We start from the raw sequence: 24166 nt of genomic DNA, 5'->3' as shown, positions 1-24166 counted from the left end.
CCGGAACGGGGAGGTGGACGTCGTCTTCATCAACAACCGAACGTGTGACCGAGTACGGAGGTGCTGCCCGTTCGTGGCGCCGAAATCGATCGTGATCAAGATCTTCTACGCGCTTTTGCAAGCGGCAAGTGAACGTCTACCGCAGCAACAAGAGCCTCATCTTGTAGGCTTTGGAATCTCTTCAAGGGTGAGACTCGATACCCCCCCGTTGCTACCGTCTTCTAGATTGCATCTTGGCTTGGATTGCGTGTTCGCGGTAGGAAATTTTTTGTTTTCTATGCAACGTTATCCTACAGTGGTGTCGATGGAGGAGCCTTCCGGGGGCACTTCCCCGCTCCGGCAGGGTGCCGGAACTGAGACTCCAGTCCCCCAGATCTTGGCTTCGCGATGGCGGCGGCTCTGGAAGGTTTCTCGTACCGTGGTTTTTCCGTATCGTGGTTTTAGGTCTGGGGGCTTCTTATAGGCGAAGAGGCGGCGTCAGAGGGTCGAAGAGGCGGCGGCACCATCGGGTGGCGCGGGCCACACCCAGGCCGCGCCGGCCTATGGTCCCGTGGGCCTGTGCCCCCTCTCTGGCGGTTCTCGAGTGTTCCGGATGCTTCCGGGCAAAATAGGATGCTTGGGTCTTGATTTCGTCCGATTCCGAGAATATTTCCTTACTAGGATTTCGGAACCAAAAACAGCAGAAAACGAGAACCGGCCCTTCGGCATCTCGTCAATAGGTTAGTTCCGGAAAACGCATAAATATGACATATAATGTGCATAAAACATGTAGATATCATCAATAATGTGGCATGGAACATAAGAAATTATCGATACGTCGGAGACGTATCAGCATCCCCAAGCTTAGTTCCTGCTCGTCCCGAGCAGGTAAACGATAACAAAGATAATTTCTGGAGTGACATGCCATCATAAACTTGATCATACTATTGTAAGCATATGTAATGAATGCAGCGATTCGAAACAATGGTGAATGACATGAGTAAACAACTGAATCATAAAGCAAAGACTTTTCATGAATAGTAATTTCAAGACAAGCATCAATAAGTCTTGCATAAGAGTTAACTCATAAAGCAATAATTCAAAGTAAAGGCATTGAAGCAACACAAAGGAAGATTAAGTTTCAGCGGTTGCTTTCAACTTGTAACATGTATATCTCAATGATAGTTTGTCAATGCAAAGCAGTATAACAAGTGCAATAAGCAAGTATGTAAGAATCAATGCACAGTTCACACAAGTGTTTGCTTCTTGAGGTGGAGAGAAATAGGTGAACTGACTCAACATAAAAGTAAAAAAGAATGGTCCTTCAAAGAGGAAAGCATCGATTGCTATATTTGTGCTAGAGCTTTTATTTTGAAAACATGAAACAATTTTGTCAACGGTAGTAATAAAGCATATGAGTTATGTAAATTATATCCTACAAGTTGCAAGCCTCATGCATAGTATACTAATAGTGCCCGCACCTTGTCCTAATTAGCTTGGACTACCGGATCTTTGCAATACACATGTTTTAACCAAGTGTCACAATGGGGTACCTCCATGCCGCCTGTACAAAGGTCTAAGGAGAAAGCTCGCATTTTGGATTTCTCGCTTTTGATTATTCTCAACTTAGACATCCATACCGGGACAACATGGACAACAGATAATGGACTCCTCTTTAATGCATAAGCATGTGGCAACAATTATTATTCTCATATGAGATTGAGGATATATGTCCAAAACTGAAACTTCCACCATGAATCATGGCTTTAGTTAGCGGCCCAATGTTCTTCTCTAACAATATGCATGCTCCAACCATTAAGGTGGTAGATCTCTCTTACTTCGGACAAGACGGACATGCATAGCAACTCACATGATATTCAACAAAGAATAGTTGATGGCGTCCCCGAAGCATGGTTATCGCACAACAAGCAACTTAATAAGAGATAAAGTGCATAAGTACATATTCGATACCACAATAGTTTTTAAGCTATTTGTCCCAGGAGCTATATATTGTAAAGGTGAATGATGGAATTTTAAAGGTAGCACTCAAGCAATTTACTTTGGAATGGCGGATAAATACCATGTAGTAGGTAGGTATGGTGGACACAAATGGCATAGTGGTTGGCTCAAGGATTTTGGATGCATGAGAAGTATTCCCTCTCGATACAAGGTTTAGGCTAGCAAGGTTATTTGAAACAAACACAAGGATGAACGGTGCAGCAAAACTCACATAAAAGACATATTGTAAACATTATAAGACTCTACACCGTCTTCCTTGTTGTTCAAAACTCAATACTAGATATTATCTAGACTCTAGAGAAACCAAATATGCAAACCAAATTAGCAAGCTCTAAGTGTTTCTTCATTAATGGGTGCAAAGTATATGATGCAAGAGCTTAAACATGAGCACAACAATTGCCAAGTATCAAATTATCCAAGACATTTTAGAGTTACTACATGTAGCATTTTCCAATTCCAACCATATAACAATTTAACGAAGAAGAAACTTCGCCATGAATACTATGAGTAGAGCCTAAGGACATACTTGTCCATATGCTACAGCGGAGCGTGTCTCTCTCCCATAAAGTGAATGCTAGGATCCATTTTATTCAAACAAAACAAAAAACAAAAACAAACCGACGCTCCAAGCAAAGTGCATAAGATGTGACGGAATAAAAATATAGTTTCGGGGAGGAACCCGATAATGTTGTCGATGAAGAAGGGGATGCCTTGGGCATCCCCAAGCTTAGACGCTTGAGTCTTCTTAGAATATGCAGGGGTGAACCACCGGGGCATCCCCAAGCTTAGAGCTTTCACTCTCCTTGACCATATTGTATCATACTCCTCTCTTGACCCTTGAAAACTTCCTCCACACCAAACTCGAAACAACTCATTAGAGGGTTAGTGCACAATAAAAATTAACATGTTCAGAGGTGACACAATCATTCTTAACAATTCTGGACATTGCATAAAGCTACTGGACATTAATGGATCAAAGAAATTCATCCAACATAGCAAAAGAGGCAATGCGAAATAAAAGGCAGAATCTGTCAAAACAGAACAATCCGTAAAGATGGATTTTATTGAGGCACCAGACTTGCTCAAATGAAAATTCCCAAATTGAATGAAAGTTGCGTACATATCTGAGGATCACTCACGTAAATTGGCTTAATTTTCTGAGTTACCTACAGAGAATTAGACCCAGATTCGTGACAGACAAAGAAATCTGTTTCTGCGCGAGTAATCCAAATCTAGTATTCACTTTACTATCAAAGACTTTACTTGGCTCAACAAAACACAAAACTAAGATAAGGAGAGGTTGCTACAGTAGTAAACAACTTCCAAGACACAAATATAAAACAAAGTACTGTAGCAAAATAACACATGGGTTATCTCCCAAGAAGTTCTTTCTTTATAGCCATTAAGATGGGCTCAGCAGTTTTAATGATGCACTCGCAAGAAATAGTAGTTGAAGCAAAAGAGAGCATCGAGAGGCAAATTCAAACACATTTAAGCCTAACATGCTTCCTATGCATAGGAGTCTTGTAAATAAACAAGTCCATGAAGAGCAAAGTAACAAGCATAGGAAGATAGAACAAGTGTAGCTTCAAAAATTTCAGCACATAGAGAGGTGTTTTAGTAACATGAAAATTTCCACAACCATATTTTCCTCTCTCATAATAACTTTCAGTAGCATCATGAGCAAACTCAACAATATAACTATCACATAAAGCATTCTTATCATGAGTCTCATGCATAAAATTATTACTCTCCACATAAGCATAATCAATTTTATTAGTTGTAGTGGGAGCAAATTCAACAAAGTAGCTATCATTATTATTCTCATCAAGTGTAGGAGGCATAGTATAATCACAACAAAATTTACTCTCCATAGTAGGTGGCACCAAAAGACCACTATCATTATAATCATCATAAATAGGAGGCAAAGTATCATCAAAGAAAATTTTCTCCTCAATGCTTGGGGGACTAAAAAGATCATGAAAACCAGCTTCCCCAAGCTTAGAATTTTCCATATCATTAGCAACAATGATGTTCAAAGTGTTCATACTAATATGTTCCATGGGTTTTTTAATTTTAGCATCAAACCATCCATGTCTTAAATCAGGAAATAGAATAAGAAGCTCATTGTCGTCCATTATGCCAAACTAGTGTAAACAAGAAACAAAAAGATGCAATTGCAGGATCTAAAGGAAATAGCTTCGAGTACTTACAACGGCGAAAATAGCTTAGTAGCCGAGATCCGGAGTGTGAGTACCTTTTACCTTTCCTCCCCGGCAACGGCGCCGGAAAATAGCTTGATGTCTACGGGAGCTTCTATTCTTGTAGACGGTGTTGGACCTCCAAGAGCAGAGGTTTGTAGAACAGCGAGCAACTTTCCCTTAAGTGGATCACCCAAGGTTTATCGAACTCGGGGAGGAAGAGGTCAAAGATATCCCTCTCATGCAACCCTGCAACCACAAAGCAAGAAGTCTCTTGTGTCCCCAACACACCTAATAGGTGCACTAGTTCGGCGAAGAGATAGTGAAATACATGTGGTATGAATAAGTATGAGCAGTAGTAACGGCGCCAGAAAATAGCTTGCTGGCGTGTAGTCGATGGTGGTAATATGGTAGCAGTAGTAACACGATAGAAACAAGTAAACAAGCAGCGATAGCGATATTTAGGAACAAGGCCTAGGGATTAGACTTTCACTAGTGGACACTCTCAACTTTGATCACATAACGGAATAGATAAATGCATACTCTACACTCTTGTTGGATGATGAACACATTGCGTAGGATTACACGAACCCTCAATGCCGGAGTTAACAAGCTCCACAATTCAATGTTCATATTTAAATAACCTTAGAGTGCAAGAAAGATCAACACGACTAAACCAAGTACTAACACAAGCATGCACACTCGTCACCTTCACACTATGTAGGAGGAATAGATCACATCAATACTATCATAGCAATAGTTAACTTCATAATCTACAAGAGATCATGATCATAGCATACGCCAAGTACTAACACGGATGCACACACCTGTCACCATTACACCGTGCAGGGAGGAATAAAACTACTTTAATAACATCACTAGAGTAGCACATAGAATAGTAGTGATACAAAACACATTGCAATCATAAAGAGATATAAATAAGCACTTCACTATGCCATTCATAACAGGTGAATAAGTATTCCGTGAAATATAGCCTAAGAGACCCACACGGTGCACACACTCGTCACCTTTACACACGTGGGACAAGGAGTCTCCGGAGATCACATAAGTAAAATTCACTTGACTAGCACAATGACATCTAGATTACAAGCATCATCATATGAATCTCAATCATGTAAGGCAGCTCATGAGATTATTGTATTGAAGCACATAGGAGAGAGATGAACCACATAGCTACCGGTACAGCCCCGAGCCTCGATGGAGAACTACTCCCTCCTCATGGGAGACAGCAGCGTTGGTGAAGATGGCGGTGGTGTCGATGGAGGAGCCTTCCGGGGGAACTTCCCCGATCCGGCAGGGTGCCGGAACAGAGACTCCTGTCCCCTAGATCTTGGCTTCGCGATGGCGGCGGCTCTGGAAGGTTTCTCGTACCGTGGTTTTTCCGTATCGTGGTTTTAGGTCTGGGGGCTTCTTATAGGCGAAGAGGCGGCGTCAGAGGGTCGAAGAGGCGGCGGCACCATAGGGTGGCGCGGGCCACACCCGGGCCGCGCCGGCCTATGGTCCCGTGGGCCCGTGCCCCCTCTCGGCGGTTCTCGGGTGTTCCGGATGCTTCCGGGCAAAATAGGATGCCTGGGTCTTGATTTCGTCCGATTCCGAGAATATTTCCTTACTAGGATTTCTGGAACCAAAAACAGCAGAAAACAAGAACTGGCCCTTCGGCATCTCGTCAATAGGTTAGTTCCGGAAAACGCATAAATATGACATATAATGTGCATAAAACATGTAGATATCATCAATAATGTGGCATGGAACATAAGAAATTATCGATACATCGGAGACGTATCACCCACCACGTCGACCAGTTGCCACCCCGGCGTACATGTTTGATAAGCAACCGAGGATCATCATGTGCTCCTCGTCTTGGGCGGCGGCTGCCATCTCTTCTCGCATAAGCTCGACGAACATCTGCTCCTCCTCTTCGTCTGAGTCCATGGCCGGCGAGGCAAATGGACGAACACCTGACGGGCGTGGTCGAGGCTAGCCGAGACGCGAACGACAAGGAATAGGCCGTCGTCGAAAAACAGGCGGGCGGAGGAGCAGGCAGATAGGCCGTCGTCGAAAGACGGTGGGAATATAGGCAGGTGGGAAGGAGGGACAGCGGAATCTGGTCAACAAGCCGGCGGGGTGGTGCCGGCGGCGAGAGAGATACGGCGGGTGGGGGGATTTTGAGCGAGGTGGTGGTGGGGTTCGTGTGTCCAGTCGCCGACAGATCGGGCCCTTCCCCGCTTTTCACTCGTCCGGACTCCCCGATAGCTCCCCGGGGGGCCGGGGATGGCGTGGGCTCGCCGGATGGATGAAGGGCCAAATACGGACGAAAACGAGGAACCGGGGGCGCGACTGGGCCGAATTTCGCCGTCCGGATAGGAAAAACGTCGCTCGGGGGCCTCGTCGGGGAGACGAGTGAGGATGCTCTAAAGGGTTAAGCCTTTAGTCCCGACTAGTTGGTCCCGGTTGAAAAATCGGGACTGAAGGTCCAAATGAACCGGAACTGTAGGCCCATTTTCTACTAGTAATTAAATTAGGGATAAAAAAATAAACAAACGAAAAGATACAGAAACTGATGGCCCTCCTCTGGCTCCTCAGCGCTGCCACCCATTGCTTGTCGGACCTTCGCCCAACTTAACAATGGCATTACATATTTCGTATCTATGTGGCCACAACAATGCCATCATTTTTTTTTGTATTGCTTCCTTCCCTTGTTTTCTCTACACTAAAGTGTAAATTACGCCTTATTAAAAGCAAGACAGTCAGGGGTGGAGACCGGGGGGCGAGCAGGGTCAGACCCCCCCCCCCCCCCCCCCGGATCGCCCCCCCTAACGATTAGGTCGACGTATTAGCAGTAGTCGCTCCCTAATCAACGATGATAATCATCGCATTAGCACTACAGGCCTATCCAAAGTAGCTATTCTGGCGCATCTGTAGCCCTGTAGACATCGAAGCCCACCAATCGGCCCAGTTTAGGCTTGGAGCTCAATTATTTTCCCGATACCTGCGCTCTGTTTGCCCTGGACGAGCGGCAAGTGCGTATCTTATTCGTCTCCCCTAAAATAAATCTAATCGTCTCCTTTCCCTAAATCCCTAAACCAATAGTAAATCTGATTCTTCTCCCATCGATCTACCATGGAGCCTGCCGCCTCGTGTACACCAAACGCCAGCTTCTAGCAAAACAGGACAGCGATCTAGTAATGGTGTTCTCCTTGCCGACTGCTGCGCTAACCGCACCATCGTCGACCTCCTCAATCAAGGACTTAAATCTGGAGGTACGCTGATATCATTATGCCGTATACTATAGTTGTTCACGTGTGTGCACAATTATCAAATCTGGTAGAATTGCTAACCTAGCCAATCAGCAACGATTTGCCGTTCGGGTCTGGTAGAACTGCTACAAGAAAATCCAACAATTTTGTCTACAACATGTATATACTCTGTACAAATTATAATTTGGTATTCCTATTAAATAAAATGTCAAAGAATGAGGCGTTAAGGCTCTAAATTCGATATTTCTTTGCTATTGACTTGGCAAGGTTAATGTTGAAAGATATTTGAAAGGAAAACACTTCATTTACTTGCTCGTCTACCAAATGTTTTTTTTTTTTGGCTCCGCCGATGCCTCGCCCCCCCTATACCTAAATCCTGGCTCCGCCCCTGAAGACAGTTAAGACCCTCAATATATACATATCAAACGGTTGAAACCAAAATATAATTATTAATGAACAAGTATAACTTCTAATTTGAGTAAGAAAAATATACTAGACATAAATTTTTGAAGCAATCCGAATGTTGTCAAATTGGTAGAGCATTTCCACCGGATCCATGAATTCTCACTCCAGCAAAAGCCTCCCATCCACGATGAACTGGCACTTGGGGTCTGAACCGATGGCGGACACCGGCGCGAGGTAGCCTGCGATGGAACCCCCCGGCGAGCTTCCCCAACTAGAGTACCTTCTTCTACGTCGTCGCGTGCGAGCGTCGGCAGACATAGGTGCGAGGGAGAATGTGACGGAACCTCTTGGCAAACCAGGAGAACCAGCTCACTCTTCTCTCTGCTCGATGTAACACCGAAGGAGATGGCTGGAAACAGAGACGGGCAAATTTATCGGAGGGAAACCAGCATAGAGATGGGATACAAGTCTAGCCGTGTAGGCTTGTGTCACAACTCACAAGTTCCTGCTCAATGGTTCGATGCGTATTCCGTGCAACTGCAATATTTCACTAAGTCAGTGCAAATTTCCAACATCACTTTATGGGGATGTGAAAATAACAATCTACTCCTAGTTTCTTTCATAGAGTCCCATGTCAGACCAGTCTCATATATTGAGAAGAGCAGAAACTAAACGGAAACCTTTGGTTTAGGGGAGCCCAAATAAATCACGCTTCGTAGGACACAAACCCAAATCCATCTACAACTCATCTTCTCATATTTTGCCAGGACAAATAATTCGCTACTCATCTTGGCAATCAATGGAGGCTTCAAGACCTCGGCGCCCGTCCACATGGCCGGACCTGCCGTCCGATCTCCTCGGCATCGTACTTTGCGGCCTCCCTTCCCTCGCCGACCGCATCCGCCTCCGCGCCGTGTGCCGCTCGTGGCGCTTGAGCGCCGCCCCCATGCTGCACCAGTCTCCGCCGCAGCTACCCTGGCTCGCCTTCCACGACGGCACCCTCTTGGACGTCTGCAACAACACCGCCCACCATGTGCGTCTTTCGGACGATGGCACGAGCTGCTACTGCGCCGGCGAGAATATGCTCTTTCTCCTGCATGGCGACGGCCACTGCTCTCTGATGAACACCTTCTCCAGCGATGTGACCCCTCTCCCCGAGCTAGCCACTCGTCTGAAGGGTTGTGACGTCAAGAGTACCCATATCATGAAGGTGGTGGTGTCCTCAGCGCCTCAAATTGTAGCGGTTCTGTTCAGGTCCACCTATGGATCCGGCGTTCTGGCTTCTATCTGCCGGCCAGACGGCAAGATTCAGTCGTGCCAAGTACTGCGGACTGACCGGTACATTGGCAAGATCTGCGATATTGTTATCTTTGGTGGGAAGATCCACGCCATCACCAGGGAGGACTGTAAGCTCCTTGGTCTTCAGCTCCACAACAACGAGAAAAGGCCACGCTTCAGCAGGCGGATCCTCTGCGCTTCTGATCTCCCTCCTAGGCCCTCCCCAGGTATCCACGAGGTCAAGCGATATCTAGTGGAATCCAATAGCAAGTTGCTCATGGTGAGGCGATGGATCAGCGATGTCTGGTACTTTGAGTCCACAGGCTGGGATCGTGAGCTCTCCGTCGTCGAGGCCGACCTAAGCAGCGGCCAGTGGAACAAGGTCGACGCCCTGGAGGGGCAGGCACTCTTCGTGAGCAAGCAGTGCTCCAAGTCTGTCCCTGCTGCTTCCGCTGGAGCTCGACAAGACTGCATCTACTTCCTCGACGAGTATGGCAACGGGGATTCTGGTGCGTACAGCATGGGAGACAGGACGATCACGCCATTGCTGCCGGAGGAGCCTGCAACTCCACTACTATCGAACCGCCCCCCAGCGTGTCCAGCATGGTTTTTTCCTGTTGAAGTTTAACTCTTCTCCTCATAGCTTGCTCGCTAGCATTGTCCAGTGCTTCCAGAACCTGCAAAACTGAACAGAACATACCATTGTTTAAACTGAAGTGAAACAACAGATGAAGTGCAATTTTCAGGATTACTGAGATAATATGATTATAGAATAACTGTGTGTATTCACAAGAAGTAGAAAACCAGAAGAAATACAGGACACATCACACGAGAGATGATCCTTAAAAGTTACAACAGCAATTTGGCAACTTCACGCCGGTGAATGTGGGTGAATGAATTAGATTGTCAGTGACAAAGAAAGTCATCTGTCAACTTGTGTATCATACGAACATACATTATCAAATGGACTATTATACATGTGAACACATCAATTCTCTTTTACGACCTCACTTTAGCAAGCCTTTCTCTTATCTTTTCTAGCTCATCCTCGTCGTCGTCATCAACAGATTCTGCTATAGCAGTTCTCTGCACATGGTGAAAACTCCTTGTTAAGCTAGGACTCGAGACAGCAAAACACATTTAAGATTGCACAATATGCAGGGAAAGCACAAATTGCAGTATATTACCTCTACAGGTTGACTTGTCGAAGGTTGTGTGACCTGCTCTTTTTGTTTCCGGACAGCATCTGGAAGTTGGGAAGCAGTCTCCCCGGAAATTGCAGAAAGGACCTTATCAACCTCCTCGTCAATCTCCTCCTCTATGTCCTCATTGTCCAGTGCTGAATCCACCGCATCATTCACCATTTCTTCCATGACACCAGCCTGCATTATAGCAACCATGAAGCCAGAACTGGTACTGGTATAACAAAACAAAAGAGAAACATTCAGAAGAGGTCTGGTATACCTTTGTCATCTCTTTGCTGAATTCCTGCATAGTGACAGCTACCTCTGGGGCTTTCATCAGGTTGTTGACAAGCTTCATCACTTCGGTGCTCTTGGACAAATGACCTACTGTTCTGGTAGTGGCTGAAAGATTACAAAACATGGCAATACATTAGTACAAACCTCAGTTCATAATGAAACAGTTGCATAACCAATGGAACACTGGCTCTTGTGACAAGCTAAACCAAGCTAGTCACATAAATACTTATTCTTCCAACTTGTAAGCAAGAAACGGGGAATATATATGTAATTTCAAGCTCAAGTCACGGGATTCACGAACAATAGCACTTGCAAGTACCATGGCTGGTAAATTCGCGACGAAGTAAGCTTCATAACCCATTCTGTAGCATCTAAGAACAGAACCTACATATTAATGTTGACATTAGTGTCTGTCATGTATTCACGAGCAAGCAACAAAAGATGATATAGGTCATCTGAAGCTCAAGCCACATGATTCATGAGAAATACCAAACTTGAAAGTAGACTGGCTGGTATACAAAATACAATTAGAGCAATTAAGCTTTAACACACAGTCTGTACAAGCTAAGGAAGCAGAGTCCACATATTCGTGAGCACATTACTGTATTTCCTGCATTATTATAGACTAAAGCATGTTCTTGGGCCGAGGTTAAGTTTTATGTCATGATCCATAGAAGCTTGAGGTCCAGTCAACTCCCACCTCGGTTGAGGAAGTTTAAACTAGTATGTAGATCAGCACGTATGTTTAGAAAAAAAGATGCACATTAACTCGACTGATTTTCAGAACTTGTGTAGCATTAATGGCACACTGTGAAGACTGAAGACACATATATCCCGAGCAACCAACCATATATGTCTAGCATTTTACCAACTGTCTACAATAATAGCTAGGTAGAGGCCATGGGTGAGCTGGAGATAGCTCATTACCGACGATTTCGCCAAGGTGCATGGAGATGGAGTTGAGCTGGGCCTTGTTCTCGTAGAGCCGGTTGACCGCCTTCCTCGATCGAACCACCTCTTTGGCCAGCGCCTGAAAAGGGAATTCATCGTCAACACACAGATAGATACCTTTTTTTTAGGCTGAACAGTGGCCCCACTATGTTTTTTTTATTAATTTTCAAATAAGGCTATGTACTGGTAGAGGTGCTAGAGGTTAGCAACCAAAACGAGAAATACAAGGCCTTAAGCCCACTAAAGCTAAGTTAGCAAAAATTATTCACACAGTCTGCTATATGCCAATGTATGCCTTTTGGACTGCCTTGTGTTTAAGGAGAGTCATCTCATCCTTAATTTTTTTCCTGCAGCTATATATAAAATTGGCTGCACTCCCGTGTCATCCAGATTGCCCAAGCTACCAGCATGATGATCTCCATGTAAAAGGGCTTATCAGTGGCAGTTTTAAGACTCAGCATGGTGACTTGGATATTGTGATGAGTGGCATAAGGAGGCACCCAATTAGGACATATAGGTACTGCCAGCAGTTTACAGTAAAAGGACATTGAAAGGATAGATGATCCCTCGTCTCAAGAGTTGAATAATTACACATGGCACAAGTGTAGTCATCCATGAAGAAGCTCTTGTGCTGTACCATTGCTCTGGTATTTAACCTATTATGCAAAAGAAGCCAAAAGAAAACTTTGTACTTCTGTTGTTAGAGGGAATATTGACAGCACCCCTTCCATAACCATTTCAAAATGGGTACGATCTCTTCATGCCCCATTTGGGATTTATATGCCTTAGACAGCTTGAAGGATGTGGTACTGCCAAACACTTCCCAAGGATCTGGAGTATGCTGCGCCTCTAAACCAGTAACAATAGTCTGGAGTTCATAGAACTCATCCAAAGCATTGTCAGGGAGAGTCAAGTGGAAGAGTTGAGATAAATCAGCTGAGGAGATAGCTGTGTGGGTTGAAACTGTTAGGATTGATCTCCACCGCACCAGAGCCCAACGGCTCTGGCACGACCCCTTGACCTCGTCCGCGCCCTGATCGGGGGCGCCCAACCGTTCGCTGGTTGGTGGGCCCCTGTCGCCTGCACTATATAGAGTGGTGGGGGCCAGTGGCACTCGGTACGAGGTTACCCTGAGCTGCCACTCGCCCCACCAGACGACCCACCGATTAGGGTTAGTGCAGTGCCGACGGGAAGCTCCGCCGCCACCACTCCCTCACGGATCCGCCGCCGTCACCACATCAACGTCGACAGGTTCGTCCTCCTCAAGGGAGAAGGTAAACATCACAGCATTCACAGTATCTTCCTCTCCCACTCACAGTACATGCATACAATTCGTTACAGTGATAGTATTTACTCGATTAGATCTACACTAGTTGATCCACGAGATTTAACATTGGTATCAGAGCGGTTCTAGTGCGTAGATCTTATGGTTTTTCGGGTAGAAAAGAATGGCATCCCTCCGACCAGAAAGAAAAGTGCAACCGGCCGAGACCCTCGGGCTCGCCGGCAAAGTTCGTGCCGCCGCAAGGCCGCGCCGCCCCTCTCGATCCCGATGCGCATCGGCAAGCCGAGGCATCGGGAAGAAGGGCTACTCCCACTTGCTATGCAGGCCGGGGGCAAAGAAAAGGAGATGTATCTCACCGGCTTACCGTGCTGCGGCTCGGTCGCCGGCAAAGGAAAAGGGCACCGCCTCTGCGCCGCTTGACGGTGACGCGCCCACCCTCGGGTGCACGCGCCGCCGCCAAGAGGTACAGGGGGGCGCCGCCGCCCGTTTTCTTCTCTGCCGTTGGCCTAGCGCCGGGATATGGTGGTGGAGAAGTAGAGAGAAAAGAAAGGGCAGGGGGCTTGTCCCCGGCCAGCTGCTGCTGGCGCGGGCGAACGGCCAACCCCAGCCGCCACGGATCTGGTGAGGTAGGAAGGCCGCCGGCGGCGCGCCGCCACGGCCATCTCGGCCTCACAGAGTAGCCGCCAGAGAGCGCCGAGGCGGGGCAGGCGCGCGGGAGGAGAAGCCTCACCGCCGCCGCCGTCGGAGGCACAGAGAAGGTGGGAGGAGGGGGAGGCTGCTCCGCTCGCCGCCGGCGACAAGGTGGCCAGGCGCGCGTGCGGGCCGCCGCCGTCGTCTCCCAGCCGCCGGAGAGATGAAAAGAACAGGTCGAGGGGCAAAGTGAGGCTAGGGTTAGGGTTTACCGGTTCGGTCCCCTTTATACCAGCCGAAATCGAAGGGCCGCCGTCGGATTCGATCCGACGGCCAGAGAGGGCCGCAGCGTGGCCACCGTGTGCGGGCCGCGTCGGCGCCGCGTGCGGGCCGCGTGGGCTCCGCCGGCCGTGCCGCGGGCAGGCCGCTGGCAGGCCGCGTGCGGGCCGCGTGGGCGACGCGTGCTGGGCCGCGTAGCAGGCCGCAGCATGTGCGCCGCGCTGTTGCGCGCCGCGCGTGGGTGCAGCCCTGGCCGAGCAGGCCACAGGCCGTGGGCCAAAAGTCTGGCTGCACGGCTTTACGGTTTGTCTGTTTTTTGTTTTTCCAGAGGCATTTTTAGGCAGTTTTGGGTCAATTTTGGCCTAATTTTGTCCAAGTTTTTTCTAAACAAATAGAACCAACGTGATATTTGTTTAGGAATTAAAAGTGAAAGATATGGCTCTGGAAAGTTCAAAAGTTAATAGTTCAAAGTAAAGGTTTCCGCTGCAATAGTAAAAGAAGCTTTTTTTTTTTGTCAAGTTTTTCCTGAGCAAATTGAACCAACGAGATATTTGTTTTGGAAAATTAAAAAGTAACAGAGATGCTTCTGAAAAGTTTAAAGTTTAAAGTTTGACTTCAAAGTTTCCACTGCAAATAGTTAAGATGCATTTTCAATTTGGAAAAATGCAAAAGTGATGATTAAAATTTGTAAAGTTGCTTAAAAGTGATTGTTGAAACAATTATGATATGTCATTTTATGACCAACGTTATTGATGGCATGATCATGTTTTGTTGTAATAACATGTGCAAAAGTGATAATCAAAGTGATTATTGTGACAATTATGGTTCTGTTATTTTTTAACCAACGTTATTAATGACATAATCATGATTTGTTGCAATAAGGTGTGCATTTATCTCTATTTTCTGCCCAACGATGATATAGATTTAATTGCATAAACAGTTGTATGTTCTAATTTTGACCAACGTTGGATTATTGCATGCAATTGTTGTTATGATCTCATTTCATTGTAGTTTTAAAGGAGGGTACTACTTGATAACTTGTATCAATGATGTTCCAACCCTCAGAGGTGACAACTACACTGAAGGAAGAAAGAAGGTCGATTTGTGCTGAGGTGGACTGGGTTCCCCACAGCCGGTCAGACCAAAAGATCCAGTCAGAAATGACAAGGATAATGATGCTGCATGGCAGCATAAAAGGGTGGCTATGTGCCATTTATAAAGAATACAATTGAGAACGCTATTGTGGGCTCAATTGCAAAGTATGCTTCCGTATGGGAGTATCTTGAAAGAATAAAGAGCTAGTTCACTGGTTCTTCAAAGATATGTGCGACCCAGCTGCTGTAGCAACTGGTGACAGAAAAGTACACATGAACATGAAGGACATGGCAAGTGTGCCATATGGTGTAATAATGCTTATGTGGGTGTTGTCTGTGTGTAATGTGAATGAAAAAGTGTTGTCCGCGTTGGACAAAGAACAAAAGAAAAGAAAAGAACTGATGAATCGTCGAAATATGGCATTGTCGCTTAGGCCATATTTCGAGGGGGAGAATAGAAAGACTTGTTAAAAATGGTATTCTTCCTCCATTAGAATTCTCAGACATAGAACAGCGCATCGATTGCATTAAAGAAAAAATTGTAAAGGTTGATTAAAAAGGGTGCAAATCGATGCACAGCAACACTAGAAATAATTCACACCGAGATATGTGGATCATTTCCTGTGAAAAGTGTGGATGGTTATGATTCGTTCATAACATTCACGAATAATTACTCCCGATATGGTTATATTTATCCAATAAAAGAAAGAACAGAAGCGTTGGATAAATTCAAAATATTCAAAGCTGAAGTTGAAAATCAGCATGATAAAAGAATAAAGATAGTCAGGTCTGATCGTGGAGGGGAGTACTACGGTCGACATACTCCATATGGCCAAGTCCCTGGACCCTTTTGCAAGGTTTCTACGAGAGATCGGAATAGTCGCCCAGTACTCGATGTCGGGCGAACCTCGGCAGAATGGGGTAGCTGAAAGGCGCAACCGTACCCTTATGGATATGGTGCGCGAGTATGATGAGCTTTTCCACCCTACCATTGGGATTGTGGATTGAGGCGTTAAAAACCGCTATTCACATTCTAAACAGAGTACCAAGCAAATCGGTGCCCAAAACGCCGTATGAGCTATGGACATGGAGAGTGCCTTCGCTAAACCACCTGAAAGTGTGGGGGAGCCCTGCTCGAGGCCAAAGTATTCAATCCAAATATCGCAAAGATAGATACCAAAATAGTCAGCCTGCCATTTTATTGGCTATCCCGAAAAGTCAAAAGGTTATCGTTTCTACTCGCCTAGAGAAATACACAAAGTTTGTGGAAACGAGACATGTTGTCTTCTTAGAGGACGAAATGATGAGGGGAGCATGGTAGCTCGGAAAATTGATCTTGAGGAGAAGAGGGTGCATGCACCTAATCCGATGACTCATGAGCCATTTTTTGCGCTACCATGTGCACCTGTACCGACGATCCCTGCGATTGTGGTGCAAGCGCCTGTTGCAACTCCACCCATGACAACGATGAGTGAAAATTCGGAACCTGTCCGTCAGGAGCCGAATGAACCATTTGTTGAGCATGAAAGGGAGCAACAACAGCCACCTCCTGAAAATTACAAAGCACGACTTGTGGCAAAAGGATTTACACAAAGAGAAGGGATAGATTACAATGAGACATTTTCTCCAGTCTCATGTAAGGATTCCTTCAGAATCATAATGGCACTAGTTGCACATTTTGATTTAGAGTTGCATCAAATGGATGTAAAGACGGCATTTCTAAACAGGGATTTAGAAGAAAATGTCTACATGAAATAACCTAAGGGTTTTATCATGGAAGGTAAGGAAGAAATGGGATGCTGCCTAAAGAAATCCATTGATGGATTAAAGCAAGCCTCCAGACAGTAGTATCTAAAGTTTAATGAAACAATCAAGAGATTTGGATTTAAAGAAAATATTGAGGACAATTGCGTTTATGCAAAGTTTAAAAGTGGGAAATATATTTTTCTAATCTTGTATGTGGATGATATTCTGCTTGCCAGCAGTGATGTTAGTCTACTGCAAGAGACAAAGAAGTTATTGTCCTCAAATTTTGATATGAAAGATCTTGGTGAAGCGTCATATATTTTGGGCATAGAAATTCACCGAGATAGGAACAATGGAGTATTAGGACTATCGCAAAAGTCTTATTTAGAAAAGATTCTAAGTAAGTATAATATGCATAAGTGCAGTGCCACACCTGCCCCTATAGTCAAGGGCGACAGTTTTGGGAAACATCAAAGTCCTCAAAATCAATACGAGCTCGATCAAATGAAAGCGGTTCCATATGCTTCGGCCATTGGAAGCCTACAGTATGCACAAGTGTGCACTCGCCCTGACTTAGCATTTATCACCGGAGTACTCGGTAGATATCAAGAAATCCAGGTTTTGAACACTGGAAAATGGTAAAGAAGGCATTGCGTTATGTGAAAGGCACAAAGAGTTACATGCTAACATACAGAAGATCTGATTCCCTAGAAATAAAAGGGTATTCAGATGCAGATTTTGCGGGGATAAAGATGATAGAAAATCCACATCTGGATATGTATTCACCCTTGCAGGGGGAGCTATTTCGTGGAGAAGCTCCAAACAGACGATAGTTGCATCATCCACGATGTATGCAGAATTTATAGCATGTTATGAAGCCACGGGCAGGCATTATGGTTAAAGAAATTTATACCCGACTTGAAAGTGGTAGATTGTATTGACAAACCACTAAAGATGTACTGCGACAATGAGCCTGCAGTATTTTATGTTCACAACAACAAGTCGAGTACAGCTAAGAAACCGATTGAGGTTAAGTATTATGTTGTGAAACACAAGGTCCAGGATCAAACTATAAGTCTCGAGCATACAAGGACAAAAGATATGCTTGCGGATCCGCTAACGAAAGGCTTACCACCCAGCGTGTTCAAGGAACACGTAGCCGGCATGGGTTTAAGGGAAAGTCTTACCTATCCTGGATCATAAGAGGCCCAAAAGTAAAAGAATTTGTTTCAAAACAGAGAAGTGTCTGATTCTATCGGCAATAGAGCTGTGACGATGAAACATGCCCTATGGACTAATCCAAAATGAAACGAATAAAATGAAAGTATAAAGTTAAAAGAAAAGTTGAGATCAAGGGGGAGAATGTTAGGATTGATCTCCACCGCACCAGAGCCCAACGGCTCTGGCACGACCCCTTGACCTCGTCCGCGCCCTGATCGGGGGCGCCCAACCGTTCGCCGGTTGGTGGGCCCCTCGTCTCCCGCACTATATAGAGTGGTGGGGGCCGGTGGCACTCGGTACGAGGTTACCCCGAGCCGCCACTCGCCCCACCGGACGACCCACCGATTAGGGTTAGTGCGAGTGCCGACGGAAGCTCCGCCGCCACCACTCCCTCACGGATCCGCCGCCGTCACCACATCAACGTCGACAGGTTCGTCCTCCTCAAGGGAGAAGGTAAACATCACAGCATTCACAGTATCTTCCTCTCCCACTCACAGTACATGCATACAATTCGTTACAGTGATAGTATTTACTCGATTAGATCTACACTAGTTGATCCACGCTGCCACTCGCCCCACCAGACGACCCACCGATTAGGGTTAGTGCAGTGCCGACGGGAAGCTCCGCCGCCACCACTCCCTCACGGATCCGCCGCCGTCACCACATCAACGTCGACAGGTTCGTCCTCCTCAAGGGAGAAGGTAAACATCACAGCATTCACAGTATCTTCCTCTCCCACTCACAGTACATGCATACAATTCGTTACAGTGATAGTATTTACTCGATTAGATCTACACTAGTTGATCCACGAGATTTAACAGAAACATCCTCATTCTTTGCAAAAGAAAACAAGTGCGGCAATGTTTCTTGTAAAGGAATTAATCTCCGCTTATCCTTCCAAAGTAGCAGAGATTTTCCATCTCCGAAGCTACAGATTGCCGCCCCTTTGAATAGAGTTAGAGATTTTAAGAAGTCCTCTCCACCCAAAGGATATCTCTAAATCTTGAAGGAGGCAAATCAGTACTGTCGTACAATTCCCGTACCAAGTTCACCCAAGACAGATCGGCTGGATTGTAAAACTTATGAAGGTGCTTCATGAGAAGGCATCCATTTTGCACTCATAAATACAGTACGCATCATCGATCTCCAGTCCATTAATACCTTGGCCGATCCGATGTCGTCGCGCTTGGCGGCCTCCCTGATGGCCTTCTCCACCTTCTTCTGCTCCTTCTCCACGTCTGCGCGCGCCGCCAGCACCCAAAACCAAAATCAGTTCGTTCGTCAGGGAGAGGCAAGTGGGAGTGTTCAGATAAATCAGCTGTGTGGGTTGAAACATCCTCATTCTTTACAAAAAAAAAAAAAAACAAATGTGACTTTTTTTTCTTGTAAAGGAATTGATCTCCGCTGATCCTTCCAAAGTACCAGAGGTTTTCCATCTCCGAAGCTACAGTTTGCCACCCCTATGAATAGAGTTGGAAATTTTAAGCAGTCCCTCCACCAAAAGGATATGTTTGGAGTCCTTCAAATCAGTAGTGTAGTATAATTCCCATACCAAGTTCACCCAAGGCAGATCGGCTCGGTTGTAGAACTTATGAAGGTGCTTCGTGAGAAGGCATCCATTCTGCAATGATAAATACAGTAGGCATCATCGATGTCCAGTCCATTATAAATCACCTTGGCCGATCCGATGTCGTCGCGCTTGGCGGCCTCCCTGATGGCCTTCTCCACCTTCTTCTGCTCCTTCTCCACGTCTGCGCGCGCCGCCCACACCCGAAACCAAAATCGCCACCATCAGTTCGTCGTCCAGAGCTCCGGAGCCGGCTAGTGAAGATCGAACAGGGGGAGAGGAGGACCTCGGATCTGTCGCTCGATGTTGCGGCCCTCGTTACGGAGGCGGCGCTGCCACTCGCGCAGCTGCTGCTGCGGCGTCGGCTTTGGCTTCAGAAGGCTCTTCACCGCCTCCATCCCCGCCGCTCCTCGACCGGAAGCAGGAGCAGTGGGGAAAGAAAGACGCCGACGCGACCACGAAGGAGAAGCTGTCGTGAATCAGCCGCTGCAAAAGGGCCAAAAGGCACCTGGGCTTGGGCTTTGTACGTGGGATCCTTGGACCTTGTCAGTTGTCACTGACGACTCAGCCCACTTAGGCCTTCCACAATGTAGCTGATGTGAGAACCATCTCCAACGGGCCGATCCAAATCGGCGACCCTCTGTTCTTATCTGTTTGGGTCCCCACGAACTGAATGTGTCGCACAGTCCAGCCGGTTCAAACACCACGCCCAACGGCACGACCCATCCGATTCACGCTGGTTCGCCTAGGCCTGGCCAGATAGCCATTGCCTTCCAAATAACAAGACAATTCAAAAAGGGAAATTAAATTATAGAAAAGTAAATATTGTTCAAATAAGAATAGTTCATAATCACACCACATAGTTTTACAAATAAGACAACTAAGTTGAATATCGAAACAAGCTATCTAGGTTGGTTTCCCACATGAGTCCACATGTGCTTAACCAAATCAGTTTTAAGGCAATCATGGGTGGTTCGATCCGGGATGAATTATGCATATGCAAGAAGTATTCGCAAGAAGCTGCCCCTCTCTGTGGCTCAACCAACGCACCCTGGAATTCCTAATCACCGTCATAGATGTTGTCATCCCACTCATCCTCAACGATCATATTGTGCATGATGAAACATGTTGTCATGACCTTCCACATTCTCTCGGCGCTCTCTGTTCTGGCAGGGTGCCGAACAATTTCCGAACGTGATTATAGCACGCCAAATGCCGCTCTACATCCTTGCGGGTCTCCTCTTGCTCCTTTGCAAAAATCTTGCATTTTTCATCTTCGTGGTTACGGATTGTCTGCACCAAGTGATATGGACATTACCCTTCGGGTACTCGACGTTGCCCTACCATATATGGCCCAACACGAGCCCATCTGGACTGCCGCAGGTCCAAGACATCGGTTGGGCGGGGGAAAGATGGAATGTGACGATTTCTTGGAGTGTAAGGCAAGAAAATATTCAAGTAAAGACAGATTAGATAGAGTATATTTGTATTGTAACTGAATCTGGAAAGAACTCTCGGGACCTGGCCAGGAGAGGGTTACCTGATCTCTCTCTCAACCTCGCACGCATACAAAACCGTAGCCACCTTGCCTCTCGGGCTTGGGCTTTGTACGGGGAACCTTAGACCGTGTCATTGACGACGAAGCCCACATAGTCCACGGTTGTTTTAGCCCACCTACATTGCATAGTGTCATCGTGGTTAAACTGGCACACACAACCCTAAAAAAACTGCACACACACAACAAAATCTCTCAATAAAAAACACTCATACACAAAATAACATGTTTTACCAAGGCCAAAAGGCGAGGGATTAGAAGTGGTCACCCTCCTACCCAACACACTATTCCGCCTACATACACTAGCATGGCACATTGTGCCCCATCTTTGGTGCCACAACGCGGGAACTACACAACACTATATGAGCTAGCAAATATTTAAATTTATGGTCGCCAAGGTGTAGGGCTATGGAGGATGGCTTCTCGGGGCAACCATGTGATTACCAGATAGTCTCCGTAGAAAAGAGGGAGACAAGAATGGTCGGACATGATAGAAAGATGTCCACTCTTCGTCAACAAGGAAGAAGTGCTACGTTACCACTAATACAAAAATGCATGCCTAGATCAGAAAGAAATCGGAAGGTATAGACACATCCTCTAGATCAATCATCATGAGGATCGAGGAGAAAGAGCCACCTCATCGGGTGAGTGGGGGGGCACTACAGGAACCTTCTTCACCGCCGTCTTCACCCTCGACGAAGTTGAAGACATCACAGCTCGATGTCCTAACTGCAAAACCCTCAAATTTATGAAGCATGCAGAACAAATTTCCAGGGTTCCCCTCTCTCTAGCTACCACGGGATGGGATGGAACCTTGGTACACCGGTGGTCGGACATCTATGTCCTCCCATGAAATTTGATTTAGGGTGGTCTCATGGTTTTTATAGTTGGTTTTTGCTACCTATCTTCACAAGAACTTAATAATTTCTCTCTATAAAGATTATTTATCCTAAGGTTCCTCCTAATATCATCTCTCCTGAAAATAAAATAACGAGTTGTTAGGTGATAAATAGGACATGATCAAGACAATTCAATACAACAGAAAAAATTAAGTAACAATTTTGCTAACTCCCATTTGAATGATAATTAATTTAGAGCTCGTTCAATACTAGGACCGTTAGTTTGCATAGTGATTTTTGTGTCATGTGAGTATTTTAAGTTAGAAGAACCCCATGTAAGTCATGTAAGTTGCATATGAGTTGGAACTGTGATTTCTTTATGTGCATATGGGTTGTAACTAAACAAATGTTCGCGTCTAACTAAAAAAATGTTCCCGCTATATAAAAGAAATGTCGCATGGTACAAATAATTTTTGCACGTAGCGTTGGATGGTTATTTGACTAAAATTTAAACTAATTCCCAGTCAAATAAGGCTTAGACGCACTATTTAATTAAAACTAAAAAATATATGGCAACAGTAAGATAAGATATGGCGTCACAAGTAAGATAAGATGAGACCAAAACACGGAAAAAGACAGAAATCGCACTGGTGCGAAGCATGACAAGACGGCGATAATGCAATGCAAAACCGCATATTGACATTTTCGTGGGTTGCATTCAGCGAGCGTATAAAGACGTGCTTCCTTAAATGCATGATTCTCTTGCAACGGATTTTGACGAGAAGCTGCTCTGCCATCAATTCCCAACAACAGTACTGCGTGGTAGCCAATGAAGTGGGCTAGCGGCCTAACCATACTGTTTCTGAATTTTCACACAGTGTGCCACATAGTTGAGGTTCTTCAGTAGTTGAGTGTCGGCCAATGCAGCCAAACGGTCAGGTTTGTTCTCCTGTGTGTGCCACGTAGGTCAGAGTGTGGCCATCTTCCATGTGGTCAGCTCGTCGGGCCATAGGATTACTTGATTAGTCAGTTATACTCCTATAGTTAGGGTACAAATAACCTATAGCTAGGATACACACATAGGTCGATCAGTGCACAATTTTGGTGGTATTATTAGTTGATTACCTACTGGCTACTTAGCTAGCTTAGGGTTTGGCTAGCTTAGCTTAGGGCAGAGGACGGCTCAACCAACACGTACGATTACATCAACAGTGAAAGAAGATACCCGAGGGCCCATGTAGCTTGATCTCTTATTTTTGTTAAACCAGTTAACCCCACGATGGAGCTCTTGCATGCACGTTCTGCCATGCGCATGTCCAAATCACCTTTGAAATTTCGAGCACACACATATATATGCAGATCGATGGAGGAGATCTGAAAAGATCAATCGGTGCAGCTAGCCGTCGCAAACTAATGACTTAATTAATCTGGTACACACATGCATCTACAGGACGAAAGATTCATATAATCTCATCATCGAGCGACTGATCGATCGTCCTTGTCCTCTTTCAGCTAACCTAGCATGTTCGTTTTACTCTTTTGCAATGATAACTTATTTTCTGGTCTAAAAAGCTGTCGACAAGCATGTGACTGCAGCATCCCCAGACAATGTATGAGACCATGTGTGAGTATGGACATAAGGCTCCGAGGAGATCGACTAGTATTTTCAAATAAATCAAAACTAATATTGAAAAAATTCATTACAAAGTGAATTGTTTTACAGATACATAAAATGATTTTTTTGAAGGCGTAAAATTTGGTTAGAAAACAGGTTTTATTTTCGTCTACACACAAGAAAAAAGTGGCTCCAAATAGACTATAAAATAATTTATTATGTACATCTTTTTGCATCTCTCTTTTTTATGTGGGTCACGAATAAAAAATTCAAAACATAATTCGATGAAACTTTATATACCCATGGTGAAACTATAGTATTCCCTCCGTTCACTAATGTAATAGCATCTTCACTTGCAGAGACCTCAAATCTTAGCTGGCAACAACATCGGGAGTGTGCTATTGGGGCGTCGGCACATCATCCATTTATATTGGGAGGGGCTGCCTACACCAGCCCTCCCAATAAATAATGGGGATTGAACCAAATTCAATTTAGTTAAATATAGACGGTGAACTTCATTCAAACTTGAGGTCTAGCTTACAAATTTGAAATAAATTTGATTAAATAACTAAAATAATCTACATTTGAAGTCATCGGCAAGGTCAATATCCGACGCCGTAGTAAGCGAGCAACGCGTCGAGCATGCGATCGTTCCACCAACGGTGTGGTGCTCCTACCTGGTGAAATTGTCAGGAGGATATGGCCCCTCGTAGCGGTGTATGTCGTCCCGCCATTCCAGATGG

The 24166-nt window shown here is 45.5% G+C and overlaps 1 protein-coding gene across 1 annotated transcript; it reads right to left on the bottom strand.

Moving 5' to 3' along the window:
• Window positions 1-9960: 9960 nt before the first annotated feature.
• Window positions 9961-19820, bottom strand: LOC124694626 (vacuolar protein sorting-associated protein 24 homolog 1-like). The gene is made up of 6 exons (XM_047227590.1): window positions 19701-19820; window positions 19522-19598; window positions 11569-11671; window positions 10625-10746; window positions 10348-10542; window positions 9961-10246 (listed from the first exon to the last, which is right to left on the bottom strand). Exons 1-6 carry the CDS (start codon window positions 19810-19812, stop codon window positions 10160-10162), a joined length of 696 nt encoding a protein of 231 aa, XP_047083546.1. The 5' UTR covers window positions 19813-19820; the 3' UTR covers window positions 9961-10159.
• Window positions 19821-24166: the final 4346 nt, after the last annotated feature.

The sequence above is a fragment of the Lolium rigidum genome, chromosome 3 (assembly GCF_022539505.1).
Source record: "Lolium rigidum isolate FL_2022 chromosome 3, APGP_CSIRO_Lrig_0.1, whole genome shotgun sequence".
Classification (NCBI taxonomy): domain Eukaryota; kingdom Viridiplantae; phylum Streptophyta; class Magnoliopsida; order Poales; family Poaceae; genus Lolium; species Lolium rigidum.
The sequence above is the reverse complement of the archived record's forward strand: the minus strand, read 5'-3'. Positions and strand labels throughout refer to the sequence as shown.